General features: G+C 41.2%; 1 protein-coding gene across 4 annotated transcripts in view; it reads left to right on the top strand.

The window, feature by feature from the left end:
• Positions 1-26,707, top strand: part of THADA (THADA armadillo repeat containing) — a 904,047-nt gene that overhangs the window by 776,940 nt on the left and 100,400 nt on the right. Inside the window, exons 37-38 of one of the 4 annotated variants that reach the window (XR_012244018.1) lie at positions 10,460-10,571; positions 12,954-13,075. The exons of 2 other annotated variants lie outside the window; for them this stretch is intronic. Coding sequence is in view for 1 of the 2 variants with exons in the window: in XM_073628461.1 (XP_073484562.1) it covers positions 12,954-13,201 (248 nt within the window). In the remaining variant the exon portion in view is untranslated. Of the gene's footprint in view, positions 1-10,459; positions 10,572-12,953; positions 13,557-26,707 lie in introns of those variants that run through there. One more of the 4 variants, XM_073628461.1, reaches the window with a different exon arrangement.

The raw sequence follows: 26,707 nt of genomic DNA, 5'->3' as shown, positions 1-26,707 counted from the left end.
GCACCTACATTTTTGATGTGTTTTTTGAGGGACATAACCTATGGAGAACGCACCATAAGCACAGTAAAGTCACTGGAAAATCGCGTGCATTTTCAGTAACATTTGCGGCACCTTATTCTTTATCAGCAAAATGCAGATAAAACCATTTTCAGCCGAAATTTTGTTTCATCTAATATATATATATATGGATATATATAGATATAATATATCTATATATATAGATATATATATATCTATATATATAGATATATATATATCTATATATATCTATATATATAATCAATTTTTATTTTTTTTCCAGTATGTAGCCAACTTCCTGTTCATTAATCCTATAGATAGAAAGTACTGACAGTCGTTTTGATGTCACCTCCCCCCCAATAGCAATGAACAGAGCCACTCTAATTAGCAAATGTATAGTATATGTTTAGTAAACACATATTTTAGGTTACTATTGCAGCTACAAAGTCATTTTAGATTAACTTTCATTTTAGATTACTTTACAAGTTGGTTCTTCCATATTTTTATTGTATTTAATTAAATACAGATGTTTTTAAATGAGCCACTAGATGGGGCTGTGTGCCTCAGTGAAATGTCTCTCTCTTAGAGCCCTTTCACACTGGGGCGGGGGGCGGCGTCGGCAGTAAAACGTCGCTATTATTAGCGGCGTTTTACCGTCGGTATGCGGCCGCTAGCGGGGCGGTTTTACCCCCGCTAGCGGCCGAGAAAGGGTTAAATACCACCGCAAAGCGCCTCTGCAGAGGCGCTTTGCCGGCGGTATAGCCGCGCTGTCCCATTGATTTCAATGGGCAGGAGCGGTAAAGGAGCGGTATACACACCGCTCCTTCACCGCTCCGAAGATGCTGCTGGCAGGACTTTTTTTACCGTCCTGCCAGCGCATCGCTCCAGTGTGAAAGCCCTCGGGGCTTTCACACAGGAATACATGCAGCGGCACTTTCGGGTCAGTTTGCAGGCGCTATTATTAGCGCAATAGCGCCTGCAAACCACCCCAGTGTGAAAGGGCTCTTAAGAATCGATGAGATTAGATATCAAAAACTTGGAGAGAGCATTGTTTTTACGGAGTCAGCTGACACATAAACTTGTATTGTGAGGAGCATTAAAGTACAACAGTCATTTAACACTGCAAAAGAGACAGCAGAGCCTGCATATGTAATGTGCAAATATGGCTTACATCTATCTTTACAAATCATTAATGGGAAAAGTGTTTTTCAAACAATTATACACATTGATGCAAATATTAACATTAACCACTTGCCGACCAGCCGCCGTCATTATACTGCGGCAGGTCGGCTCATTCCTGCAAATCACCGTAGGTGTATATCGGCTCCTTTATGAGCAAAAGGAGGTGCGCGCCCGCTGCATGTGGCCAGTGGCCACAATGTCCGCTGGCCCCCCGCGATCGTGGGAACGAGAGCCAGAATGGGGATCTGTCATTGTAAACAAACAGATCCCCGTTCTGACAGGGGAGGAGAGAGAGATCTGCTGTTCCTAATGATCAGGAACAGCGATCTCTCTCCTCCTCCACTCAGTCCCATCCCCCTACAGTTAGGAACAGCGATCTCTCTCCTCCTCCAGTCAGTCCCCTCCCCCCACAGTGAAAAACACCTCCCAGGGAACATATTTAACCCCTTGATCGCCCCCTAGTGTTTACCCCTTCCCTTCCAGTGACATTTACACAGTAATCGGTGCATTTTTATAGCACTGATCGCTGTATAGATGTCAATGGTCCCAAAAAAGTGTCCAATCTGTCCGCTGCAATGTCCCGCTAAAAATCGCAGATCGCTGACATTACTAGTAGAAAAAATAATAAAAATGCCATAAATATATCCCCTATTTTGTAGACGCTATAACTTTTGCGCAAACCAATCAATATACGTTAATTGCGTTTTTTTTTTTTTTTACAAAAAATATGCAGAAGAATACATATGGGCCTAAACTGATGAAGAAATATGCTTTGTTACTTTTTTTTTTTGGATATTTATAGCAAAAAGAAAAAAAAGTTTTGTTTTTTTTGTTTTTTTGTTTTTTTTTTCAAAATTGCTTCTATTATTTTCGCTATAGCACAAAAAATAAAAGCTGCAGAGGTGATCAAATACCATCAAAAGAAAGCTCTATTTGTGGGAAAAAAAGGACGTCAATTTTGTTTGGGTACAGCGTCGCACGACCGCGCAATTATCATTTAAAGCGACGCAGTGCCGTATCGCAAAAAATGGCCTGATCCAGAAGTGGGAAAATCTTCCGGTCTGTAAGTGGTTAAAATTATCTCTTTTAAACATTTATCTGAAAAGAAAAAAAAAAAAAGAACACACATCCCCTTTAAGAGATTTGCATTGTTAATACCTTTATCAGGTTCCCATAGCAATGACATACTGATGCCAGTTAATAGAAAAGGTCGAACATCACTGCATTAGATTCGTTTCCCAGGCATCCGATCACCTTGAACACACACCGCTTACTAAAATGTCGTGTGCTCTGAGACCACATGCTTCATTTCACGCATCAGAATTGCCTGGCAACCTTGTGGCACTGCTGCGATATTGCTGAGAACTACTGAAGTTGAAGTAGAGATGCAAATGCAGGTTCACCCAGTGCAGAAGATATTCATATATTAAAGGGTAACGCCACTTTCGTGGGGAAAAAAAAAAAAAAGCAAATTAAAAAACAATAATATAGCATCTACAATTGATACACAAGCCATATTGCAATTGAATGTTATTAAAAAATACTTTTACTTTTCAGTCTGCAGCATTGTCATTTTCTGTAAAATTGAATGCATTGAATACGGCATGCTGGAGGCATTCTATACACAGCTGGTATATAGAACTTTCCAAAAATGTAATTTCCTGCTTGTGCGATTGGCTCACTGATTTTCCCAGAAGTCTGCACTAAGATACAAGTCAGATTTTAGGCATCCTCTGCAACACAAGTGTCATTTTTGGTGAGATACTCCCAAAGGGTTAATCACTTAAAGGGATACAGACCCTGCCACTGTCCTCATTAGAGCGGTAAAAAAAGTCACTGCTATTTAGATTCACTCTGAACACAACAAACAGCTTTTTCTGCAGAAACAGGTAGGAATCTGCAACAATGTTTGTTAAAATGCCTGCAATGTACTGCATGTTGAAGTGAAGTTACTCTTTAAAGTGGAGTTCCACCCACTTTTACAACTCTTCAGCATCCCTCACTAAGCTGTGCACTGTAAACGAATTGGATATTTTTAAATTTTTTTTCTCAGCACCTACTGTATATCTGCTGTATTCATTTTTCACTTCCTCCTCCCTGGCCGTGGCCCATCGCACCATTTCCTGTTTGCAATGCCTCCTGGGAAGGGGTGGCAACTTCCTCTGACACTGCCGTTGTAATGGATACCTGACCTGAAACCTATTACACTGCTTGTGCTGCACTGAGCATGTGCAAGATCTGCAAGGGTGAGATCCAGGAAGAAATACAGTCTGGCTTCAGATGCCCACACTTAAGATGGCCACGGCCTGCTGTAAGTTTATAAAACAACAAACTACTGCTATAAACTAACAAAACAGACCTTAGTTTACAGACTAACTTTACTAGAATACATTAAAGTGTTGTTCCGGCCAAAATTATACTTTTTAAATAAAATTACCCCTATAACACACAAGCTTAATGTATTCTACATCAGGGGCGATCAAAGGGTTAAGTGTGTTCCCTGTTTGTGCTCTTTTACTGTGGGGGATGGGCTCACTGCATGGACACAGTGATCCGTGTTCCTGATTAGCCGAAACACAAAATTGGTTCTAGGCTGCACACGAGGATGACAGCTGTCAAAATGCCTGGTGGATGTCGGGAAAAGGGGTGTGCATGGTGCGTTTCCTGGGACTTCCCTCTTCTTCAAAAGGCTGTCATTCACGTGTGCAGCTTAGAACGCCGCCGCTAATATCCATACTTTTTGCTGGCTGGCTCCCTGTCATTCTCCGCCTCACACCGTAGTCCTCCTGTATCTGCTACCCCCTTGTGGGGCAGTGCCAAAGTCCTTGACCTGGTGCTATTTGCAGCAAAGAAATCTGGGGACCACTAGGGTTTCTGACTTATCTCTACCATTTGGAGCTTTGGTGAAGACCAACTGGTGCCATGTCACCTGCCAGAGGGGGAGGGTATTGTAACTTGAAGCCAGGTTCCAGTGCACATGTGCAGGAGTTGCATTAGCAGTGGCTGGTTACTGGCCAGAGGAGGAAGACACTAGTCTGGAAGAAGTGTAGAAGAAGATGCCAGCAATGTAGCGGTGACTTAGCAGACATCTTAGTACTGGAGGACAGAAAACTAGGAGGTGTGTTTGCCATAACATACAAGTATGCTGTGCACAATATGCTAAGAGGACTCGTGCCCGGCTAAAGTTTAGTTCCACTTTAAAGATTGAAAAAAGGAAAGAATTTATGTTCTACTAGTATATTATTTTCAAACACCAGAACTTTCATCATAGATTAAGAGGAGGAGAAGCAATGCACAATTTCTGTATTACTAAAAAGATAGCACAGTATGTACAATCTAGCAGTAAGAAGGGTCGCTGGTTCGAATCCCAACCATGACACTACCTGCCTGGAGTTTGTATGTTCTCCCTGTGCCTGCGTGGGTTTCCTCCGGGTACTCCGGTTTCCTCCCACACTCCAAAGACATGCTGGTAGGTTAATTGGCTTCTGTCCAAAATTGTCCCTAGTATGTATGAATGTGAGTTAGGGACCTTAGATTGTAAGCTCCTTGAGGGTAGGGACTGATGTGAATGTACAATGTATATGTAAAGCGCTGCGTAAATTGACGGCGCTATATAAGTACCTGAAATAAATAAATAAAATAAAATAAATAATGGCCAAGTATGGCTGCCCTCATGTAACATCTACAACTTTTTAACTAGGCTTTATAATCATCGTAATGCTAACATTAAAACATAATATATGTTTCAGAAAGATTTTGGGCTTGGCCTTCACCATCTCCTTGTGATCTGTTAGCATGTGCTACGTTGTTGACCTGCCCTGTACAATCGCGGGCACCTTGCCAGCTGGTCCTTTTTTGAAAAACAGCAATATTTTTTGCGCTGGGACCTCGCCAAATGACAAGCATTTTGCAAGTAACATTGCTGTGATGAAATATCAGATGAATCGTTTTGTTTTTGCTCTAAAAGAAAACTTTGGTGTGTTTAAGTTTTCCGGGCTGACCCCTGGCCTCCTAACCACTGTGTGGTTTATTGAAGGAGGGTTCGTCTTTGTTGTTGCTCCACCATGCATTGAGGTGTAAACCTCTGGAGATTTGTTTTATTACCTCTATTGGGAGGTGAGGACACAGGAAGGTATTGTGTTCACGTTCTGTAAATCTAGATTCTTCCCCCCCTTTGAAATCTAATTGAATTACTGATCCATGGCTGTGCAAAGTCTAGACTGATTCATACTAATACAGGTCTTTGCAAAGCTTACTTATATTACTCTTGTTATAAAGAGTATTTGCAGCATCCAGTGAAGGGGGTATGCCTGTACCCCAACCCCCCCTGGGTCATATGGCCTAATGCTTCACATAGTTAATGGCAATAATGTATACCATGTGCCGTTATTGAAGTACAGTCTGGGCTCCATCAGACCAAAAATTATAATTGGGAGCAGAACTGTATTCGCTGGGGATGTACATATGAGTTTAGTGCAACCTGATCCTACAGACTTGTAGTTTTCTTGTGCAGTGTGACACACTTTAACAGCAGTTTCCTTGAGCCTATTTACTCTTGTAGTAATATTGGTTGGTGTGACTCTTAAAGTGGTTGTAAACCATTATAGTTACCCAGTGAAGTGTCAAGCCTTACATGATTCACAGAGATGAAACAAATCCTCCTTCATAAGATGTACCAGTTTATCTGCAGCCCTCTTCCCTCTACATCCATTCAAATTGTACAGTTTACACAGCATTTCTGATTTTCCAGAGGCAGGGGACAGGGATCTGACATTACATACTCTATGCACAGCATGGAGCTGAGTGTAATCTGAGACCTGAGTGGAGAAAATTGGCACATGCCCTTCTACAGAGTGTCATAGGGAAAACATGCACAGCTGAGGCTGTCATTCACCTGCTGTGTGCAGGAGAGGAGACGTGGCCACCCCCCGGGATCCCTTGTTGGGGGCATAGACTAACATAAGTAACTCATGTAGATAGCAGAGAAAGATGACAACTAGTCACACTAGGTGTTTTGAATTGGGACAAGCACACACTAAAGAAGGATATGCTTTGTTCATTTGTCATTTCAAGTGGTTCCACTGAATCTGTGAAATTTACATTGCTCATGCCACTGCCTATTCAATTATTATAATTCTTGATTTATATAGTGCCAAAAGTTTGCACAGCACTTTACAATAAAAAGGGAGACAATACAGCAACAATACAATCGGATACAAGAGGTTTAGGAGGGCCCTGCTCCTGGGAGCTTACAATCTAATAGGGAGGGGCTGGTGGAAAAAAAAATGTAATGACTGTGAGGGATGAACTGATGGTAGAAATAGAAGATTTGGTTATTAGCTGAAGGCAGGATAGGCTTCCCTAAAGAGATGAGTTTTCAGGGATAGCCTAAAAGTGGACAGAGTAGGAGATAGTCGGACTGATTGGAGTAGGGTGTTCCAAAGGACAGGAGAGGCTCTGGAGAAGTCCTGGAGGTGAGCATGGGAGGAGGAGACAAGGGAGCTAGAGAGCAGGAGGTCTTGAGAAGAGCGGAGAGGATGCTTTGAGTGATATTTGGAGACAAGATTAGTAATGTAGATCGGGGCAGAGTTGTAAATGGCTTTGTATGTTATTGTTAATGTTTTGAAATTTATTTGTTGGGCAATGGGCAGCCAGTGGAGGGATTGGCAGAGAAGAGTGGCAGACACTGAGCGGTTGGTAAGATGGATGAGTCTGGCAGCAGCGTTCATGATAGAATGAAGAGGGGATAGCTTGCGGTGAGGTAGGCCAACGAGGATGGAGTTATAATAGTTAAGGCGAGAGATAACGAGGGAGTGAATAAGTTGCTTTGTGATTTTAATTGTTAAAAAGTGGCAGATTTTGGGAATGTTAGAGGTGAAGTCTACAAGATTCTGACAGTGGTTGGATTTGTGGCTGAAAGGACAGGTCAGAGTCCAGGATTAAACCTCATACTTTTTCTTCATATCCTCTTGTGTCTCCATGGAAGCGAGGTTGTAACCCATTCCTATTCTAAAATTAGAAAAAAGTTTTGCCAGGAGTTTTTGCCTTAACATTCAACTCGGATCGGTAAATAAGAAGTTATAAAAGGACTAAAATAGTTCTCCTTCTTGGCGAAGAACATGCTACTCCAGGCTCCTTTTAGTGCTGGGCACATCTATAGGCCCGGTACTTGGTTATTTGATCTTTGTTGAAGGGGAACATAAGTTTAGGTTGGCTGGAATTCCATGAGAAAGCCCAGTGATTTTTTTTTTTTAAAAAGTGCTAGTAAGCATGAAACACATAGGAACAGTATCCTGTGCCATTTACTAAACTAAGAAAAGGGGTTTTCCACAGTCTGTTTGGTGGTGGATCCTTATCTGCTGATAATATGAACTGGATCAGCACCCAGCCATAGTAGATAGGCATGAGAGCTAGAATTCACGTTGAATGGTATGTATGACATTTATCTCCATGTGGCCAAGACTGATGGGTGCCTGGAGCCACTGGTGTCGCTAGGGGGTGGCTTGTGGGGCTATACCCCTGAATCTGGGACCCATAGCCCCGAGTCTCTGCAGGGGTCCCCAAGGGGAGGCTCTCTGGGGACCCTGATGTAAGGGGGGGCTCTCTGGGGACCCTAATGCAAGGGGTAGGCTCTCTGGGGATATACACACACACACGTATATTACTGTATATACATGTGTATGCCCGCCCAAGTGTATGACTTTCTTTACTACGCTGCTATGGGCTCTAGCCCCAGATCTTTTGTAGACCTAGCAACGCCCCTGCCTGGAGCAATCATTTCTCAGGAGAGGTAAGAAATTCAGCCCTGCTATTGTTCCTGGCAAGAGTTTCAGCATAGTTTTATGTTAATATTTGGCTATAGATCCTTTTTAAAGATTACACCTTCTTTCAAAGAGAAGCACTACTGACCTGAGAGCATTCTAATGCTTTGCAGGGCAAACTATGATGTCCTTTGAATAATTGAATCGCATGTGAGTTGTTTAGGCTATAAGGTGAACTAAGAAAAAATAAATTTTCGTTCCCACACTTGGGCACTACTTTTTAAATGCATTTTTGCATAGACAACACCCCTATGGACTTTATGTTAAAAGTTCTCCACAAAATATCCTGCTGGTTTTTGTCACAATCCATAAATGTATGTAATTGTGAACCAAAAAAACACAAAAATCTTGTGCTGGTTTTGCTTTTAACGTTCTATTTATTTTAGAAACACAAAATATCTCTCAAACTGACATTTACACATGTGCGTAAAATTTAACACAGGTATTGGTGCACTAGTATACTCAAGAGTGAATGTAGACCATGAAATATGGCAATGTTGTAGGAAAATAAAAAAAACAGCATTTTAGCCTGCACATGATTGGATGATAAAATCAGCAGAGCTTCCACTCATTTCAAATCTATCCCTTATGCCGCGTACACACGGTCAGACTTTCCGGCAGGAAAAGTCAGACGGAATCTTTTCATCGGACATTCCGAGTTGTGTGTGGGCCTCATCGGACGTTTTTTTTTTGAAAATTCTGACGGACCTAGAAATAGAAAAAGTTTCAAATCTTTCCAACGGAATCAGTTCCTATCGGGAAAACCGCTTGTCTGTATGCTGTTCCGGACGGACCAAAAACGACGCATGCTCTGAAGCAAGTATGAGACGGCAGCTATTGGCTACTGGCTATTGAACTTCCTTTTTCTAGTCCCGTCGTACGTGTTGTACATCACCAAGTTCTAGACGGTTGGACTTTGGTGGGATTGTGTGTATGGCCAATCATCTGCAAAAAATGTGAACGATGTAAGATACAAAGCATTCTGCATGGCATCGTCAGCTGTGCCAGAATTATCCACACCTCCGACAAGTGATGCCCTTCACCAACACTGTAAAAGGGGGCAAACTACCAAGCAGCCATAATGAGACATTCTCTGAAAGGTATAATGTGTGCCCGTCACCTGTTGGCAATGGATGTCACCTCAAGGATGGGAAGTTAACAGTGACCTGGATGACTAGAAATCCTGCCCCTGAAAGTGAGTTGCAGGTAGTCCACTGTGGTTGCAAGCAAGGCAAATGTGAGACTGGGAGATGTTCCCGTATGTCTGCAAAACTGTCTTGTACTGATTTATGTCGGTGCAAAAATTGTGCAAATGTTTCTTGAAAAAAAAAAAAAAGACGAAAGAGCTACATTGGACGATAGCTCTGATGACAGTGATAGGGATGATACTGATGAGTGAAGACACTGTTTCATATTTTAGGGTGATTTCTGAGCTGTAATGAATCTATTGTAGAATTGTCAATATTTGGCATGGGGGGGTGCATTTTGAGTCATTTCAGCCAACTTGTGCTGATCCGTTCAGGCAACGTGTGCTGCTTTTTTAACTTTCTTTGATTACATAGTGCCTACTGATAATTTTGATGAATACAACATCTCAGTTTTGATACATTTACAATGTGTATGTTTAATTTTGCTTGGTGCCAATCTGCGAAGTTGAAGCGTATTTTCTACAACTTTGCCATATTTCATGGTCTACATTCACTCTTGATTATACTAGTGCAACAATACCTGTGTCAAATGTTACGCACATGTGTAAATGTCAGCTTGAGAGATATTTTGGGGGTTATTTACGAAAGGCAAATCACTTTGCACTACAAGTGCAAACTACAAGTTCAAAGTGCACTTGAAATTGCACTGAAAGTGTACTTGGAAGTGCAGTCGCTGTAGATCTGAGGGGGACATGCAAGGAAAATAAAAAACAGCATTTTAGCTTGCACATGATTGGATGAAAAAATCAGCAGAGCTTCCCCTCATTTCAGATCTACCCCCTCAGATCTACAGCGACTGCACTGCCAAGTGCAATTTCTGTGCACTTGTAGTTTACACTTGTAGTGCAAAGTGGATTTGCCTTTCGTAAATAACCTCCTTTGTGTTTCTAAAATGAATAGAAATAAAGTTAAAAGCAAAACCAGCACCATAAGATTTTCGTGTTTTTTTGGTTCACAATTGCATACATTTATGGTTTGTGGCAAGAAAACTGCAGGATATTTTGTGGAGAACGTTTAACATAAAGTCCATAGGGGTGTTGTCTATGCAAAAATGCATTTAAAAAGTAGTGCCCAAGTGTGGGAACGAAAATTATTTTCTAGTCACTTTTTCCTAGTTCACCTTATGGCCTAGTTATTGTACAGATATCTAGTAGTAACCTTACCTGTGAATTGCTGTGCCATATTGTCACAATGGTATTTCAGATATGTATTTGTGGATTATTCTACTAGGGGTTGACTGGAAATCCGATATTGGCTTAATTGCTGAAAGACTGCTGAGCTGCAAATAATTGCAGGATAAGCCAGTACATTGAATCATAATGGGCCTGAATTGAGATACGAGGTAAAGTAAAGTACATTATTGTAAAGTATTTGTAAATGAATTGTGCAAAATATTTGGCAAATGTTATATCTTAGGCTCGGTTCACACTGCTGCAACTTGGGATCCAGGCCATTTTTTGCGATACGGCACTGCGTTACTTTAACTGACTACTGCATGGTCGTGCGACGCTGTACCAAAATAAAATGTATGTCCTTTTTTTCCCCACACAAATAGAGCTTTATTTTGGTGGTATTTGATCACCTCTGCAGCTTTTACTTTTTGCGCTATAAACAAAAAATGATTGATAATTTTGGAAATAAAACAATATTATTTACTTTCTGCTATAAATCATATCCAATAAAAATAAAATGTAAAAAAATAGAATTTCTTAAATTAGGCCAATATGTATTCTGCTACATATTTTTGGTAAAAAAAAAATCCCAATAAGTGTATATTGATTGGTTAGCGCTGATAGGGAAAAGTTATTGCATCTACAGACTATGGGATGTATTTATGGATTTTTTTTCTAGTAATGATGGAGATCGGCGACTTATAGCGGCACTGCGATATTGCGGTGGACAAATTGGCAAATATTTGGCAAATGTTATTTTGGTGCCACAGCTTTGGGTGCACAGGTTTGTTTTGTTGCATGATATTTTCATATCACAATGATATCATAGTATTTGAAGGCCTTTATAAAATACATTGTATCTGAAGTTCAGGCTTTGTATATTAGGGTTTATGAATCAAAAAGTTGACCAAGCTAAAACACAGGATGAACCTGTGGGAGCTTAAGGTAGAGCAGAGCCACGTCCTAAACATCAATAGTTAAATAGAAAAATGGAAAAAATAGACTTTCCAGACACCAGTCATAGAAAATATACAGTAATTTTTACTAAACAAGTAATGCATAAAAAAAAAATTTAAATACTGCCAAATAAATGCAGTAGACAACTAGACCTCTCCAATATGGATCATGAATGTCAAAACCATGCCATGGTAGGCATGTGTGACTTTGAAGATTATAACATACAAAAAGGCTCTACATGTTTCGCAAAAATCGCTTCTTCAGGAGCTTGATAAACATTCTAGGGGGAGAACGAGGCAGTCAATAACAATTGTAATGATATACAATATAAGTATAAAATCTCAAAAAATGCAGGGAACACCAAGAGAGCACCAGGGGTGGCCACACTGTGCTCTCTTGGTGTTCCCTGCATTTTTTGAGATTTTATACTTATATTGTATATCATTACAATTGTTATTGACTGCCTCGTTCTCCCCCTAGAATGTTTATCAAGAACCTGAAGAAGCGATTTTCACGAAACATGTAGAGCCTTTTTGTATGTTATAATCTTTCTAGTCACACATGCCTACCATGGCATGGTTTTGACAGTCATGATCCATATTTGGGAGTTCTAGTTGTCTACTGCATTTATTTGGCAGTATTTTAAATGTTTTTTTTTATGTATTAATTGTTAAAAAAAATTACTGTATATTTTCTATGACTGGTGCCTGGAAAGTCCATTTTTTCAATTTTTCTATTTAACTATATTAGGGTTTAGGTTCATTCTATTCAATGATTTAAACTGCTCTTCGTATTATAAAGGAAATATTGTTTTTTTTTTCTAATTTGGCCAGACCTCTTCATCAACCCCAGACATTGGTGTCCCCAGATAACACATTTTCTGATTTTTAGCAGCAGACAGGGTGATGTTAAACAGAGAACAACTACATTCATCAGCGTGACTGCACTATTACTACAACCACAACACATATTACCAGCTTTTATAATGAGGTCTCACAATATGTAATGACCGGGTCACTTAACAACAGAATACGCCCTGTGGGGACCACACAAATGCAGGGAGCAGAAAAGCCATAATTACATCACACAGTGTAATAAGAAAACGCATATAAACATCAGAGCCAGCTTGTATCAACAGTAATCTCACTGTGAGATCAAAAACAATAAAAGCTGCAGTTTAATACACAAATGCTCAAACTATGCCCTTTGTCCTTCTCTCCTATTTATCTAGAATGACAAACTTATATATACAGTGCTCACCATAAATGAGTACACCCCTTTTGAAAAGTAAGATTTTAATCAATATCTCAATGAACACAAGAACAATTTCCAAAATTTGGACAAAACGGAGTTTTATAGAACATTTGTTTAGCTCATTACATGAAAATAAGGTTAATAATATAACTTAGATTTCAAAATCTTCAGCTTTACTCAAATTAATTGATGCAAAAAATGAATACACCCCACAACAAAAACTACTCCATCTAGTATTTTGTATGACCTCCATGATTTGTAAGGACAGCACCAAGTCTTCTAGGCAAGGAATGAACAAGTTGGTGACATATTGCAACATCTATCTTTTTTCATTTTTCAAGAACGACCTATTTTAGAGCCTGGATGCTGGATGGAGAGTGATGCTCAACTCGTCTCTTCAGAATTCCCCATAGGTGTTCGATTGGGTTCAGATCAGAAGACATACTTGGCCACTGAATCACTTTCACCCTGTTCTTCTTCAGAAATGCAACAGTGGCCTAAGATGTGTGTTTCCATTCATTGTCATGTTGCAAAAGTGCACGACGACCAAGGGCACGGAGTGATAGTAGCATCTTCTCTTTCAATATAGAGCAGTACATCTGTGAATTCATGATGCCATCAATGAAATGCAGCTTCCCAACACCAGCAGCACTCATGCAGCCCCACAGAAGGACACTGCCACCACCATGTTTCACTGTAGGCACCATGGATTTTTCTTTGTTCTCCTCACATTTGTGACGCCATACAGTTTTGAAGCCATCAGTTCCAAAAAAATGTTTTCTTGGTCTCATCTCCAGAGTACAGAGTCCTGGTAGTCTTTTTTTCAGCATGGGCCCTGGCAAATTCAGGTATTGTCACGGGAAATGATCACCCCAGTTTGGCTTTTTTACTTCTTAAGCTAACTGCATTGAACTTGTACAGTATGGCTATATCTTCAACCCTTTTCATCAAAAGATGCTCCTGTTGAGGTTTTAACTTCTGTGGACATCTCTGTGAGGTGGTTGCAGTTCAATCTTCAATTTTTGTATCACTTTTGCTACAGTTTTCTGACTGATAAGTAAGGGGGAGCTCATGCGTGTTCGCAAGTCCACGTACCCGCGCCCGCCAGGAAACTGACACTCCGCATCGCTAAGGCAGTGAGACATTTCCCGATCCGCAGCTGCACAGATCGGGAAATGTCTCACTACCTGTGATTAGCGCTGGAGAGTGTCGGCTTCCTGACGGGCACGGGCACGTGGACTTGCGAACACGCTTGAGCTCATCCTTACTGATAAGTAAAGCTTTGTGATCTTCTTGTAGCCTTCACTTTTCTTGTGCAAAGAAATTATTTTCTTTCTCAGGGCTTGTGACATTTCTTTTCCATGTGGTGCCCTGCTGACAGTATGAAATGGGAGGGGTTTCCTTTAAGTAACGCCCTTTTATAATCAGCTGTCTGCTGGGGACCTGTTTAATGAATAATTAGACTCACGTGTAGTTGAATTTTTGTTAATTAGGATTTTGTTGTCTAAAATTTAGCTTTGCTCTTAAGAATCTCTTTGGGCTGTATTCATTTTTCCAACATGGTCTTCAAAGAATTTGTTAGGAAAAATACATTTTTGTGTGCGCAAATGAACAAATCTTGGTTGCAATCAATTTCCCGCATTTGTGGGAGTAACTTGTAGTATATTGTCCCATAGAAAATGTTGATTCTGATAGGAAAGTAAAGGTTTTCTGACAAATCTGTTAGGGTGTACTCATTTATGCTAAACACTGTGTATGTATAAGGCCGAGTCAATAACAGGGTGACCTAGGCCGGTTCCTAGGGCTTGATGGGTGTCCGAGGGCCCATAAATATGGAAAAGCAGACCGTAGTTATCAGCTTTTTTGTGTTCAGCACAAGCAACTCTGGCAGCTATACCGCCACTTAAATCTGTGGTAAACTTAGATTGGTCACTTGTACCACCTATAGGTAAGCTTATAATAAAGCTTACCTGTAGGTAAAATGAATATCTCCTCAACCTGCACCATTTATTATTATTAGTAATGATTTATGTAGCGCTTTACAATGTAGAGGGGGGACAGCACAATTACAGTACAGTTCAATATAGGAGGGCCCTGCTCATAGAGCTTACATTCTAAAGGGAGGGGGTGGTGGTACAAAAGGTAATAGATGCGGGGAATGATTTGATTGGGTTGTTAGGTGGGTGTGGGATAGGCTTCCCTGAATAAATGAGTTTTCAGGGATCTCCTAAAGGTGGACAGGTTAGGGGCTGATCGGATATACCGGGGCAGGGAATTCCAGAGGATGGGAGAGGCTCTGGAGAAGTCCTGAGGACGAGCATGAGAGGAGGTAACAAGAGAGCTAGAGAGCAAGAGGTCCTGGGAGGAGCGGAGGGGACAATTTGGGCAATATCTGCAGATGAGGTTGGTGATGTATCTGGGGGCGATGTTGTGGATGGCCTTGTATTTTGTGGTTAGAATTTTGAATTTTATACGGTGGATTAGGGGAAGCCAGTGAAGGGATTGGCAGAGAGGAGCAGCAGTCACCGATCGGTTAGTGAGGTGTATTAGTCTAGCACCAGCATTCATTATAGACTGAAGGGGGATAGCCTGCGTAAGGGTAGGTCATTAAGGAGAGAGTTGCAGTAGTCAAAGCGGGAAATAATCAAGGAGTGAATAAGTTGCTTTGTGGTGTCAGTCAGGAAGGGTCGAATTCTGGAGATGTTGCGGAGGTTAAGGCGGCAGGATTTAGCCAGTGATTGGATGTGGGGGCTGAAGGAGAGGTCAGAGTCAAGGATTACACCCAGCACCCTGGCATGTGTAGAGGGACCAATAGTTGTGATGTTGATCTTAATGGTAAAGCCATGGGAAGGAGGAAATATTACAAGCTCAGTTTCAGAAAGATTGAGTTTGAGAAAGGGGTGTGACATCCATACCGATATGTCATTCAGTAAGTTTGAGATCCGTGAGGAGATCAAGGGGGTGAGTTGAGGAGTGGAGAGATAGATCTGGGTGTCATCGGCATAGAGGTGGTATTGGAAGCCATGGGAGGTTATCAACTGGCCCAGGAAAGAGGTATAGAGCGAGAATAGGAAGTGCCCAAAGACAGAGCCATTTAGGAGACATTCACAAGTTCTGCAGCAGGTGATGTCACCATCATATGAGCACTGCGCTCTGAATTGAAGGCACACTGAATGTGCCATCAATCCAGAGCACTGTGCCGCAATCGTGACTCGCATGTACAGGAGTTCTGTAATTGCGGCTCGACCATTAAAATGGCCAGAGCCTGCGAACCCGGAAGCACGCCACTGGATGTATCCATTTTACAGGTAAGTCTGTCATAATATGCTAGTATGCAGTGCATACTAGCACATTATGTCATTAACTTGCGGGGGGGGGGGTTTAATTATTTTTTTTCTGCTGAAGACTTCATTACCTGTTAAATGAGTATCTAAACCCAAGAAAAAAAAATGTGTACATTGCGGCTCACCAGTACTTGTGTGGTGGCTGCATGAGTTTTCTTTTATCAAGTTCCTTTTACTTTGTTTTCACCTGGTAATCCTGCAGATAACATACTTCCTGTCCTTGGGTGGCCACCCTAGGCCCTTATATAGACTGCAAACATGTCCATATCTCTGCATCTACATGACATGGGTGGTAGGTTAATTGAAAGTTTACAGAAGGTAGCTAGGAACTTCAGTGCAGCTCACAGGAAGTAACAAGGACACCACATTTCTGGAAAGATCAACAGATGTTTTCTGTAATTGCTAAAAATGTTCTTAGCTTGAAAAATAAGGAAAACAAATTCAGTCACTACATCTAAGGACAGTAAGCTGCAATATATTGCATTTTTGTTCTTGGGTCTTATTCCTTTAACCACTACTGATTCTCTCAAACCTCATCACTCAGCATTCTCATTCACAAGCCAATGAGAGCTGTTGCCAGCAAACTTCAGGATGAATAGTGAGAGGATCAGGAAACTGCAGTTGTTTTGTTTAGACTGAACTCAAAAGTGCTCAGCTATGAGCACTTCTGGGTCAGAACTGTCCCTGACCAAATAGACTGCAGATTGGGGATTCACAAAATGTATTTCGAGTCAGGGGTGAAATACCACCCACTTTTGATTGACTGATTAAAAGCGTGTGTGGCCTTTGGTGGTATACGTTGACCTTGCTGAGTTTGTGAGTTTTGTAAACAAGACTACTGTAACCCCAGTCAGTCACCCGGGAATGCTGGTGTATGGTACCAACCTTCTGTCTGTAAGCTTAGTTAGTCTATTGGAGCAAATTGCTAAGTGCATTACTCTAAAGCTGGCCATACATTAGTAGAATTTCCTTCTAAAATCTTTAAGAACATTCATTCGCTTTCTAATTGTTAATGGGGTCAATCCACACAGTGATGAAAATTGAAGGAGCAGAATAGAATTTTTTTCCCGAATGAACACGTTTCTAACAAAGGATGTGGTTAATTATATTTTACCTATTATTATAGAGTGGCATACAAGAGGTAATCAAATATGGACAGGTAATTTCCACCTGTCCATATTTGGAGGAGTTGGGCACTTCCAGAGGAGTGCATTTGTTTTCTTGGCATAAAAAAAAAGTAGGCCAAGTAATGTTCTGGGCGATTTCCACATGGCCAAGGGTTCCACCAGACCCAACAGTCAAATCCTGGGATCCTACGGGATAGAGCCGGTCCTCCTTCCTGGGTCAGCTGATAGCCTCCCATGGCTTCCAATACCATCTCTACGCTGTTGACATCCAAATCTATCTCTTCACCCCTCAGCTCACTCCCTCCGTCTCCCTTGTATCACTGATTTTTTAACAGATATATCAGTCTGGATGTAACACCACTACCTCAAACTCAATCTGTCCAAAACCGAACTTATAAAATCAATGGCACAACTATAAGCCAATCCCCGCATGCCAAAGTCCTAGGTGCAGTCCTGGACTCTGAGCTCTCATTTAAGCCCCACGTCCAATCGATGTCCAAATCTTGCCACCTCATCCTCCACAACATCTCCAAAATAGGCCCCTTTCTAACCAATGACACAACAAAGCTCTTAATTCACTCCCTGGTCATCTCTCACCTCTACCACTGCAACTCCCATCTCATTGGCTTACCTCTACATAGGCTATCCCCCCTTCAATCCATCATTAATGCTGCTTCCAGACTCATCCACCTTACCAATCGCTCTGTGTCTGCTACTCCTTTCTGTCAATCCCTCTACTGGCTTCCGCTCACCCAACAAATTAAATTCAAAATGCTAACAGCTACTTACAAAGCCATTCACAGTCACTAGCCTAGTCTCAAAATACCAACCTAATCGTTCTCTTCATTCTTCTTAAGACCTCCTGCTCTCTAGCTCCCTCGTCATCGCCTCCCATGCTTGCCTCCAGGACTTTTCCAAAGCCTCTCCAATCCTATGGAAATTCTTACTCCAATCTGTCCAATTATCTCCTACTCTAGTAGCTTTTAGACGATCCCTGAAAACCCTCCTCTTCAGAGAAGCCTATCCCACGCCGACCTAACAACTTTATTTTCATTTTCTCCATCAGCTCATCCCCCACAGTTATGACCTTTTGTTTCACTTGACCCCCCTTCTAGATTGTAAGCTCTAAGGAGAAGAGCCCTCTGATTCCTCCTGTATTGAATTGTATTGTAACTGTACTGTCTGCCCTCGTGTCGTAATGCGCTGCGCAAACTGTTTGCGCTTTATAAATCCTGTATAATAATAATAATCAAGACATTGGTCAAATGGGAAATATATTGTAAAACTTGAATCCAATAGGCACTTATTCCACCACGTGAGGAAAAAAAATTTTGAAGTACTTTCAAAGAATAGTCGTCAATTGAATGAATTGAGAATTTTCATACAAATGTTCTTATGAACATTCAAAAATCTGTTAGTGTATATCCAGCTTTAGCAGTCAATCAGAATCCATCTTGTTCTGCTTCAGAAATCAGAGTTTTTAATGAAAGCAATACGTTCCTTGCAGTGGATGCTGAAAAAGGTTGTACACCCATCACTGTTTGCCTCCATCTGTTGCTCTGCAATGAGATACATCACGAAAAACCATGAGAATGAGAGATCTTCCTTTCCGACCGCTCCGGGGATGAATTTTATAGATTCAGTAGATAATATGACCTTACAACCCATGCAGTATTTTATAGGTTTCTCAGGTCAGTTGGCACTGCTAAGCTCCTGGCCAGGAGACTTGTTTGGCATTAGCTCCCACCCTACCCTGATAAAATAATGGAAGAATTGCACCTCTTGCCTAGTTTTATGTTTTTCTTACCTAAGGTGTATTAAGGCCTTTCATTTCTCTTGTATATTCAGATATGCCAGACAGCATTTTTAAAGGAATTATCATTGTTATTCTTTCTCCCTTCTGAGTCTTGCTCTTGGTTAGCATACATGGCTTTAATAATAATTGCTTTCAAACTGTATAAACATAGCCATTAATTGTAATATAAATACAGAACGTTGGATGATTGCAATGCTTCAGATGTGTCTCTGCACGCTTGTGTACACCATGAGGATTACATTGTGCTAGGGAACTGATGAACTGATGTTTGCACATAAATGCCCCATATATGACCCTGCCTGTGCTGTGTAACTGGAGGGCTAACAGCAGAAGAACTGCATGATGGTTAAAGAGCAATGCGGTCCTTAGTGATAGTATGGGTTTAGGCTGCTATGAGGAGCTGTAAACATTTCTAATTATAATTGTCTATCAATACTTTTGTTGTTTCATTTGGATGATCTGATAATGTGGAAATGATCAGTTCCCTGACTCCTGACCGATTAATGTCTGTGCAGTCCTCCTCCATGCCAGGTTTACTGATATCAGAAAACAGGGAAACCAGAGGACATTTGGCATCAATGTGATCCCTGTTACACATAATGCATCGAATCCTAAAAGGAGTTTGAAATTTAAACAAGCCAATTATTGCAGTACATATGAATGAGTCACTTCGCCAGGTGTATAATTCGCCAGCGAATTTAATTCATTATACTAACCACAACATACAAAGACATTCACAACTCTGCCCCGAGCTACATCACCAATCTTGTCTCCAAATATCACCCAAATCGTCCTCTCCGCTCATCTCAAGACCTCCTACTCTCAAGCTCTCTCGTCTCCTCCTCTCATGCTTGTGTCCAGGATTTCTCTAGAGCCTCTCCCATCCTCTGGAACTTTCTACCTCCACCTGTCCGGCTATCCCCTACTCTTGCTACCTTCAGGCGATCCCTGAAAACTCATCTCTTCAGGGAAGCCTATAACGTCTCCAACTAATCTCCTACCACTTCCATCAGCTCATTCCCCACAGTTACAACCTTTTGTACCACCTGCCCCACCCTATTAGATTGCAAGCTCTTCTGAGCAGGGCCCTCTTAATCCTCTTGTATTTTATTGTATTATAACGGTATTGTCTCCCTTTTATATTGTATAGCGCTGCGTAAACTGTTGGTGCTATATAAATCCTGTATAATAATAATAATAATTACAGGTATATCTGCTGATCCAGGCAGAAACACACCTCCTGTCTTAGGGTGTCCCCACTCTGGATGGAGGAACAACAGAGAAACCTTTGGACAACAAAGTTGCCAAATTGATCTGTGTTCGACCATCCCCACTTGATAGAGGTTAATTGTTTGGTTGATTTCTTTCAAAAGAACATGTTGGATGGAAAACTTTTATAGATCAGCAGTGGGCTAAACAAAAAACAAAACTGATTCCTCCATCCACACAACCAAGAAGATCACAGTGTGCAGTGAAAGCAGAATAAAGCCTAGTACACATGGGCTGAATGTCGGCTGGTTCAATAAATATTGGCTGACATTCGGCCCGTGTGTATGGCAGCCGGTCCGACAGAAGGTGGTTTGGCTCCCGATCAGTGCTCTCAGCCGAAGGCTGTGAGCACTGACCGGAGTGTTCTGGTGAGGGGGCCATACCCCTATCAGAACACAATTGCTCAGCTAGGAAGACCGCTATACTAATATTGGATTGTTAGTACAGCAGCTCCGACTGTGGTGTGTACTAGGCTCAAGGAATATCAGTACAAGAGAGGAACCAGTATGACTGTGCAGGACTGAAGTGAAGGCTGGAGTTCAGCTTTAAAGCCCCAATTCAGGCAACAAAAAAACAACCACGAACTTGATCCAGACAAATATTTAAAAGCCCAGTGACTCTCACTATCGGGTGCAGGTGTAGAAGGAAGAGCTCATCCCAGCTCTATAGAAGCACAACTGAAAAAAAAGAAAAACAAATGCAGACCAGCACAGCCTAGGTGCAAAGTCAGTAAACTCGGCTTCAACCTGGCTCCATCCAGGCCAAGCCCCCAACCCCCCCCCATGGGTGGTGCAAAATGCATCGGTAGTGTGCCCTGGAATGATCCGGGCTCTGGAGCCGACTTTAATACCTTTGCACCTGGGCTGTAGTGGTTTGACCAGAAAAAAGCCTTGCATTTGGACCGCCCCACCCTACAAGGGATAAATGCTTTTTAAGTCTAGGGGCAGAAGCTGTAATACGTGTGTTACTCCTCACTTCGGTAGGCAGTTGCACACTGACATCATCAAATGCAGCACAGGACCGAAAGTTCTGGGATTTCCAGTTTTCCCTAATCCGTCAAACCAAAGTTGTTAATTGAATATCCCAATGGCTTCTTTTATCTGTTGCATTCTATGGAGGTAACACGACTGTGCTTGAGTTTCTAGTTCTCTCCACCTACTGTAACCATTACAGTTTTTCACTCTCTGGCATAGACTTTGTTTGTTTTTTTAATATAGAGAGAGGAGCCGGAGGAGACTTCAAGGTGGGGTATCAGAGCTGGAAATCTTAGAGGGGGCACCTCAAAGATCAAAATCAATTATACGTTCTATGCTTGAATATGTTCGTGTTCTCTGTGTGGTCGGAATACAACTCTAAAGAGGTTACATTGTATTCTAGACTATAAGTATTTATTTTGCAAATATAACCCTTATCATATTTTGAATATTTTCCTAAATACACTCCCTAGTGGAGTTTATATAAGTCTTATATTTCCTGCTGCCCTAGGCGGGATCTCAAATACCTCTTTTATGTCCCTGTACGGTGACTGCTGAAAGTGCTTGTATGTGATTACTGCATATAGGGTCCTTTATATTTAATATGTCCCCTAATAAAATCTCACTGTAGCTTCAGAGAAATAACACTGCTCTGTATTATAAAACACTTGGGGTTTGATTTACAAAAAACTGCAAAGTGCAAAATCTGGTGCAGCTGTGCATGGTAGCCAATCAGCTTCTAACTTCAGCTTGTTCAGTTACCTGGAAGCTGATTGGTTTCAACAGATTTTTCACTCTCCGGTTTTAGTAAAGCAACCCCACACTGTGCATTCAGCATCTCTGTGTGACTTCTAACCCCCTTTACAGATCACTGATGGCCGGTCTAAGCAATACATACTATATCAAACTGGGCTCCTCTACAGTCCATGCTACTTTGGGTATAGGCCACGCTTGGCCCCTTAAAGTGATTGTAAACCTCAGGCATTGAATATGAACAAAGCATATCATTTTATAGTGTGTACTGAGTGTCATTTCTGTCTGCTGTCTCATTCCTCTGCTATCAGCATTAATCATTTCTGACAAGTTTTTCCGACACCCCGAAAAAAAAAAAAGGTGACACGGGAAGGAGCTCCAGCACACAGCCTGTGATTGGAAGTCAGCAGCATTTGACTTTATTCACTAAACTCTGGGGAAAATTGCCCTGCAATGTGAACAGCCTATTTGCCTTTAGTAAAGAAACCCCTCTGTGTCCATTAGCATAAACAGGATCCTTTGCAATATAAGGAGCTTATCGCACTTCTGATCCTGTTGCTGCTCATCAGCTACGTTATTGCTAGAGATGGAAGAGAAGTCATTCACAGGTTGTCATGGCAATGTGTTCTTTTTTGCCAGAGTAGCGAGGCATCCCTTCCTTGCTGGCAGAGGAAATTCTGGAACATTTCTGCCAGCTAGGGAGCAACCACTTGCTGATCCAGCCAGCTAGGGTGCAACGCCATAAAAACAGGAGAGACAGTTCTCTGCTCTTTTCAGCAGTGGAATCATTGGTGAATTACCACCAGCGGTAGAATTGTAGGTGTCACATGGGCTTTCAATTTCCTCGATGTGTGTAGAGGCCCTTATAGGTCTTTTAGAACAATGGATACCAAAATCTATGCTGCTTGTTGAGTTTTTTAAGAGTGATTTTAGGCAGTAAATGAAATCTCGTAAACTGCTAGTGCTGTTTAGCAAATACAGCAAACCACTCCTTTAAAGTGCCTATAATGTAAGCCCTGCACAGGCTGGGGGCACCATATGTTATGCATGTCTTTAGCCCCCAAGCGCATACCTGTTACATTTTTCAACATTAAGCCTCATTTGCCACAGCATTGCCCAATCAAACCGTGCATTGGGGTCTGCTTGTAAGTTGGAGACATCCTTGTAGGGACTTTTTTTCACTACATAGCTTGGTGTCATCTGCAAACACTGAAATGGTGCCTGTAATGCCAAACTCTATATCATTATTAAATGGGTTACAGAGTAAGTGTCCCAACACTAAACCTTGGGGTACCCCACTAATAACCTTAGACCACAAATCATTAATCACTACTCTCTGAATGCGGTCTTTTAGGCACTTTTTTTATCCATTTACAGATTTAATTTTTTAAGCCTGTAGACTTCAACTTACACATTAGCTGTCTGTATCAAACGCTATAGATAAGTCCAGGTATTTTATAACCACAGCCAATACTTTATCTAAGTTTTTGCTAACTTCCTTATAATAATGAAGAATTGTTTGTCTGTCTTTTGTGAACTCATGCTGACTTTTGCTTATAATATTGCTTTCTAACAAACTCTTTTATGCATGAGGTCCTTTAAGAAGCTTTCAAGCATCTTCCCAACTATAGATGTTAAGCCTACAGGTCTGCAGTTACTTGGTAAAGACTTGGATCCCTTTTTAAGCATAGACATCACATTGGCTTGGCACCAATCCAGTGGTCAAAAAAGGCAAAAAAACGCACTATAAGGTGATGTGAACAATAATCCAACTATGAAGTCCCATACATAAGTGAATAGTCCAATTAGTGATCCAAAGGAAAAAAAGTAGGTATAACTTCGGTGGATAACGTGAACTTCATCCAAAAGGAAAACAGTGATAAAAGACACAATTCACGGAACACTCCAATAGGTACAGTGGTACCATGCCAGTCAATAAAAGAGTGTTTGGTAATACTATATCCATTTTGGACTTGGGATCCAATATTTTCCTTTGTATAGACAGAGCTGATATAGGCACCACATTGGCCTTCCACCAATCCAGTGGTACTATGTCAGTCAATAAAAAATGAGTCTCCAAAAAATTTGAAACAGTGGCATAACAAGTGGAAATAACAGAGCTCAGCTCTTTGAGGGCACGTGGATGTAAGCAATCTAGTCTAGGCGCTTAATTGATCTTTATTCTGTCTGTTTCAAGATATATCAATGTTGAGACATTGTGGTTTATTTGAGTCCAGGTGCTTTATTCATCTTTATTTGGTCTGTTTCTGGACATATCAGTGTTGAGACATTGTGGTTTATTTGGGTCCATAGTAATACTATACCCATTTTGGACTTGAGATCCAACATTTTCCTTTGTATAGACACAGCTGATGAAGCTGTATTTATCGGCGTATAACACGCACCTTCATTTTAAGAGGGAAGTTTCAGGGAAAAAAAACTTACATTTTAAATAAATAACTTTGAAGCCACATAAGAGTCACCAGTCCATCAATGCAGCCTGATCAGTGCCCATCTGCAGCCTCACCAGTGCCCATCAATGCAGCCTTCACAGTGCCCATCAGCAGCCTCTCCATTGCCCCTTAATGCAGCCTTACCATTGCAAATTAATGCAACCTGCACAGAGCCCATCAGCAGCTTCTCCATTGCCCATCAGCAGCCTCACCATTGCAAATTAATGCAGCCTGCACAGTGCCCAGCGATCAGTCACATACAGTCCCGCCTCCTGTGATAGACAGAACAGTGGTCCAGTCCTGGGCCAGAAGGCGGGACAGTGTGTGACTGAGTGTTGGGTACACAGGAGATCGCCGCTGTGTGTAATCTGGCGGCGCCCGTCCCCTCCTTCCGCTCAGAGACAGTAGGAAACGGCGTATAACACACACACACGATTTCCCCCTGATTTTCAGGGGGGAAAAGTGAGTGTTATACGCTGATAAATATGGTATTTAATAGATTTGCCTTCTCTTTATCCCCAGTCACCAACTCTAAATTATTGTAGGGGGGCCTATATTCTCAGGCCTTAAGTTAGCTATAGAAGTTACGTCTACAGGTCTGTAGTTACTTGGTAAACATTTGGATCCCTTTTAAAATATAGGCACTACATTGGCCTTCCACCAATCCAGTGGTACTATGCTAGTCATTAAATGAGTCTCCAAAAAATTTGAAACGGGCTCGGAAATAACAGAGCTCAGCTCTTTGAGGACACGTGGCTGTAAGCCATCTAGTCCAGGCACTTTATTGATCTTTATTTTGTCAGTTTCTGGATATATCAACGTTAAGACATTGTGGTTTATTTGAGTCCAGGTGCTTTATTCATCTTCATTTGGTCTGTTTCTGAACATATCAATGTTGAGACATTGTGGTTAATTTGAGTTCTTGGTAATACTATACCCAATTTGGACTTGAGATCCAAAAGTTTCCTTTGTATAGACAGTGCTGTTGAAAGTATTTAATCGATTTGCCTTCTCTTTGTCCCCAGACACCAGCTCTGAGTTATCTTGTACTGGGGCCTATATTCTCAGACCTGAAGTTAACTATAGATGTTAAGCCTACAGGTCTGTAGGTACCTGGTAAAGACTTGGATACCTTTTTTAAATATAGGCACCACATTGACCTTCCATCAATCCAGTGGAACTACGGCAGTCGTTAACCCAGTCTCCAAAAATGTAGAAACAGTGGCTTGGAAATAACAGAGCTCAGCTCTTTGAGGACACGTGGGTGTAAGCCATCTAGTCCAGGCACTTTATTGATCTTTATTTTGTCAGTTTCTGGATATATTAGTGTTGAGACATTGTGGTTCATTTGAATTTTTGGTAATATCATACCCATTTTGGACTTGAGATCCAGCATTTCTATAGACAGAGCTGATGGAAGTATTTAAATATGGTATTTAATAGATTTGCCTTCTCTTTATCCCCAGTCACCAACTCTAAATTATTGTAGGGGGGCCTATATTCTCAGACCTTAAGTTAGCTATAGAAGTTACGTCTACAGGTCTGTAGTTACTTGGTAAACATTTGGATCCCTTTTAAAATATAGGCACTACATTGGCCTTCCACCAATCCAGTGGTACTATGCTAGTCATTAAATGAGTCTCCAAAAAATTTGAAACGGACCCGGAAATAACAGAGCTCAGCTCTTTGAGGACACGTGGCTGTAAGCCATCTAGTCCAGGCACTTTATTGATCTTTATTTTGTCAGTTTCTGGATATATTAGTGTTGAGACATTGTGGTTCATTTGAATTTTTGGTAATATCATACCCATTTTGGACTTGAGATCCAGCATTTCTATAGACAGAGCTGATGGAAGTATTTAATAGATTTTCCTTATCTTTGTCCCCAGTCACCAACTCTTGTACGGGGAGCTATATACTCAGACAAATGATTTCCTCTCATTTGCAACCTGTCATTCATTTTGAATTTTCATCATCACAATTTCTTTTTTCCAGCTTTTAAACTTTTAAATGACAAATGTGTTCCCTCATTTTTATATTATTTTTTTAAATGCCATTTCCTTATTTTTTATTCAGAAGATGAGAATAAAAGCAACCCTTGGAATTTAGCCAGTGAAACAGCCTGTTAAAAAAAAAAATACTGCAACAAAAATAAGACCCACTCAAAAAAGACCGATTAAATACATATTTTTAATATTTGATTTGTACATTAAAGAATGCAATTGAATAATCACATTTATTTTCTATAACCCTCCTGTCCTAACCTGCCAGCTCATCTTTGGAGATCTCAGGAGGGAAGGACGGTCTCTGGCTAAGCTGTGACATTTGATAGTTGTGTTCTTCCTGGAAACAGAAAAGA

The sequence above is a fragment of the Aquarana catesbeiana genome, linkage group LG04 (genome assembly GCF_042186555.1).
Source record: "Aquarana catesbeiana isolate 2022-GZ linkage group LG04, ASM4218655v1, whole genome shotgun sequence".
In the NCBI taxonomy this organism is placed as follows: Eukaryota; Metazoa; Chordata; class Amphibia; order Anura; family Ranidae; genus Aquarana; species Aquarana catesbeiana.
The sequence above is the reverse complement of the archived record's forward strand: the minus strand, read 5'-3'. Positions and strand labels throughout refer to the sequence as shown.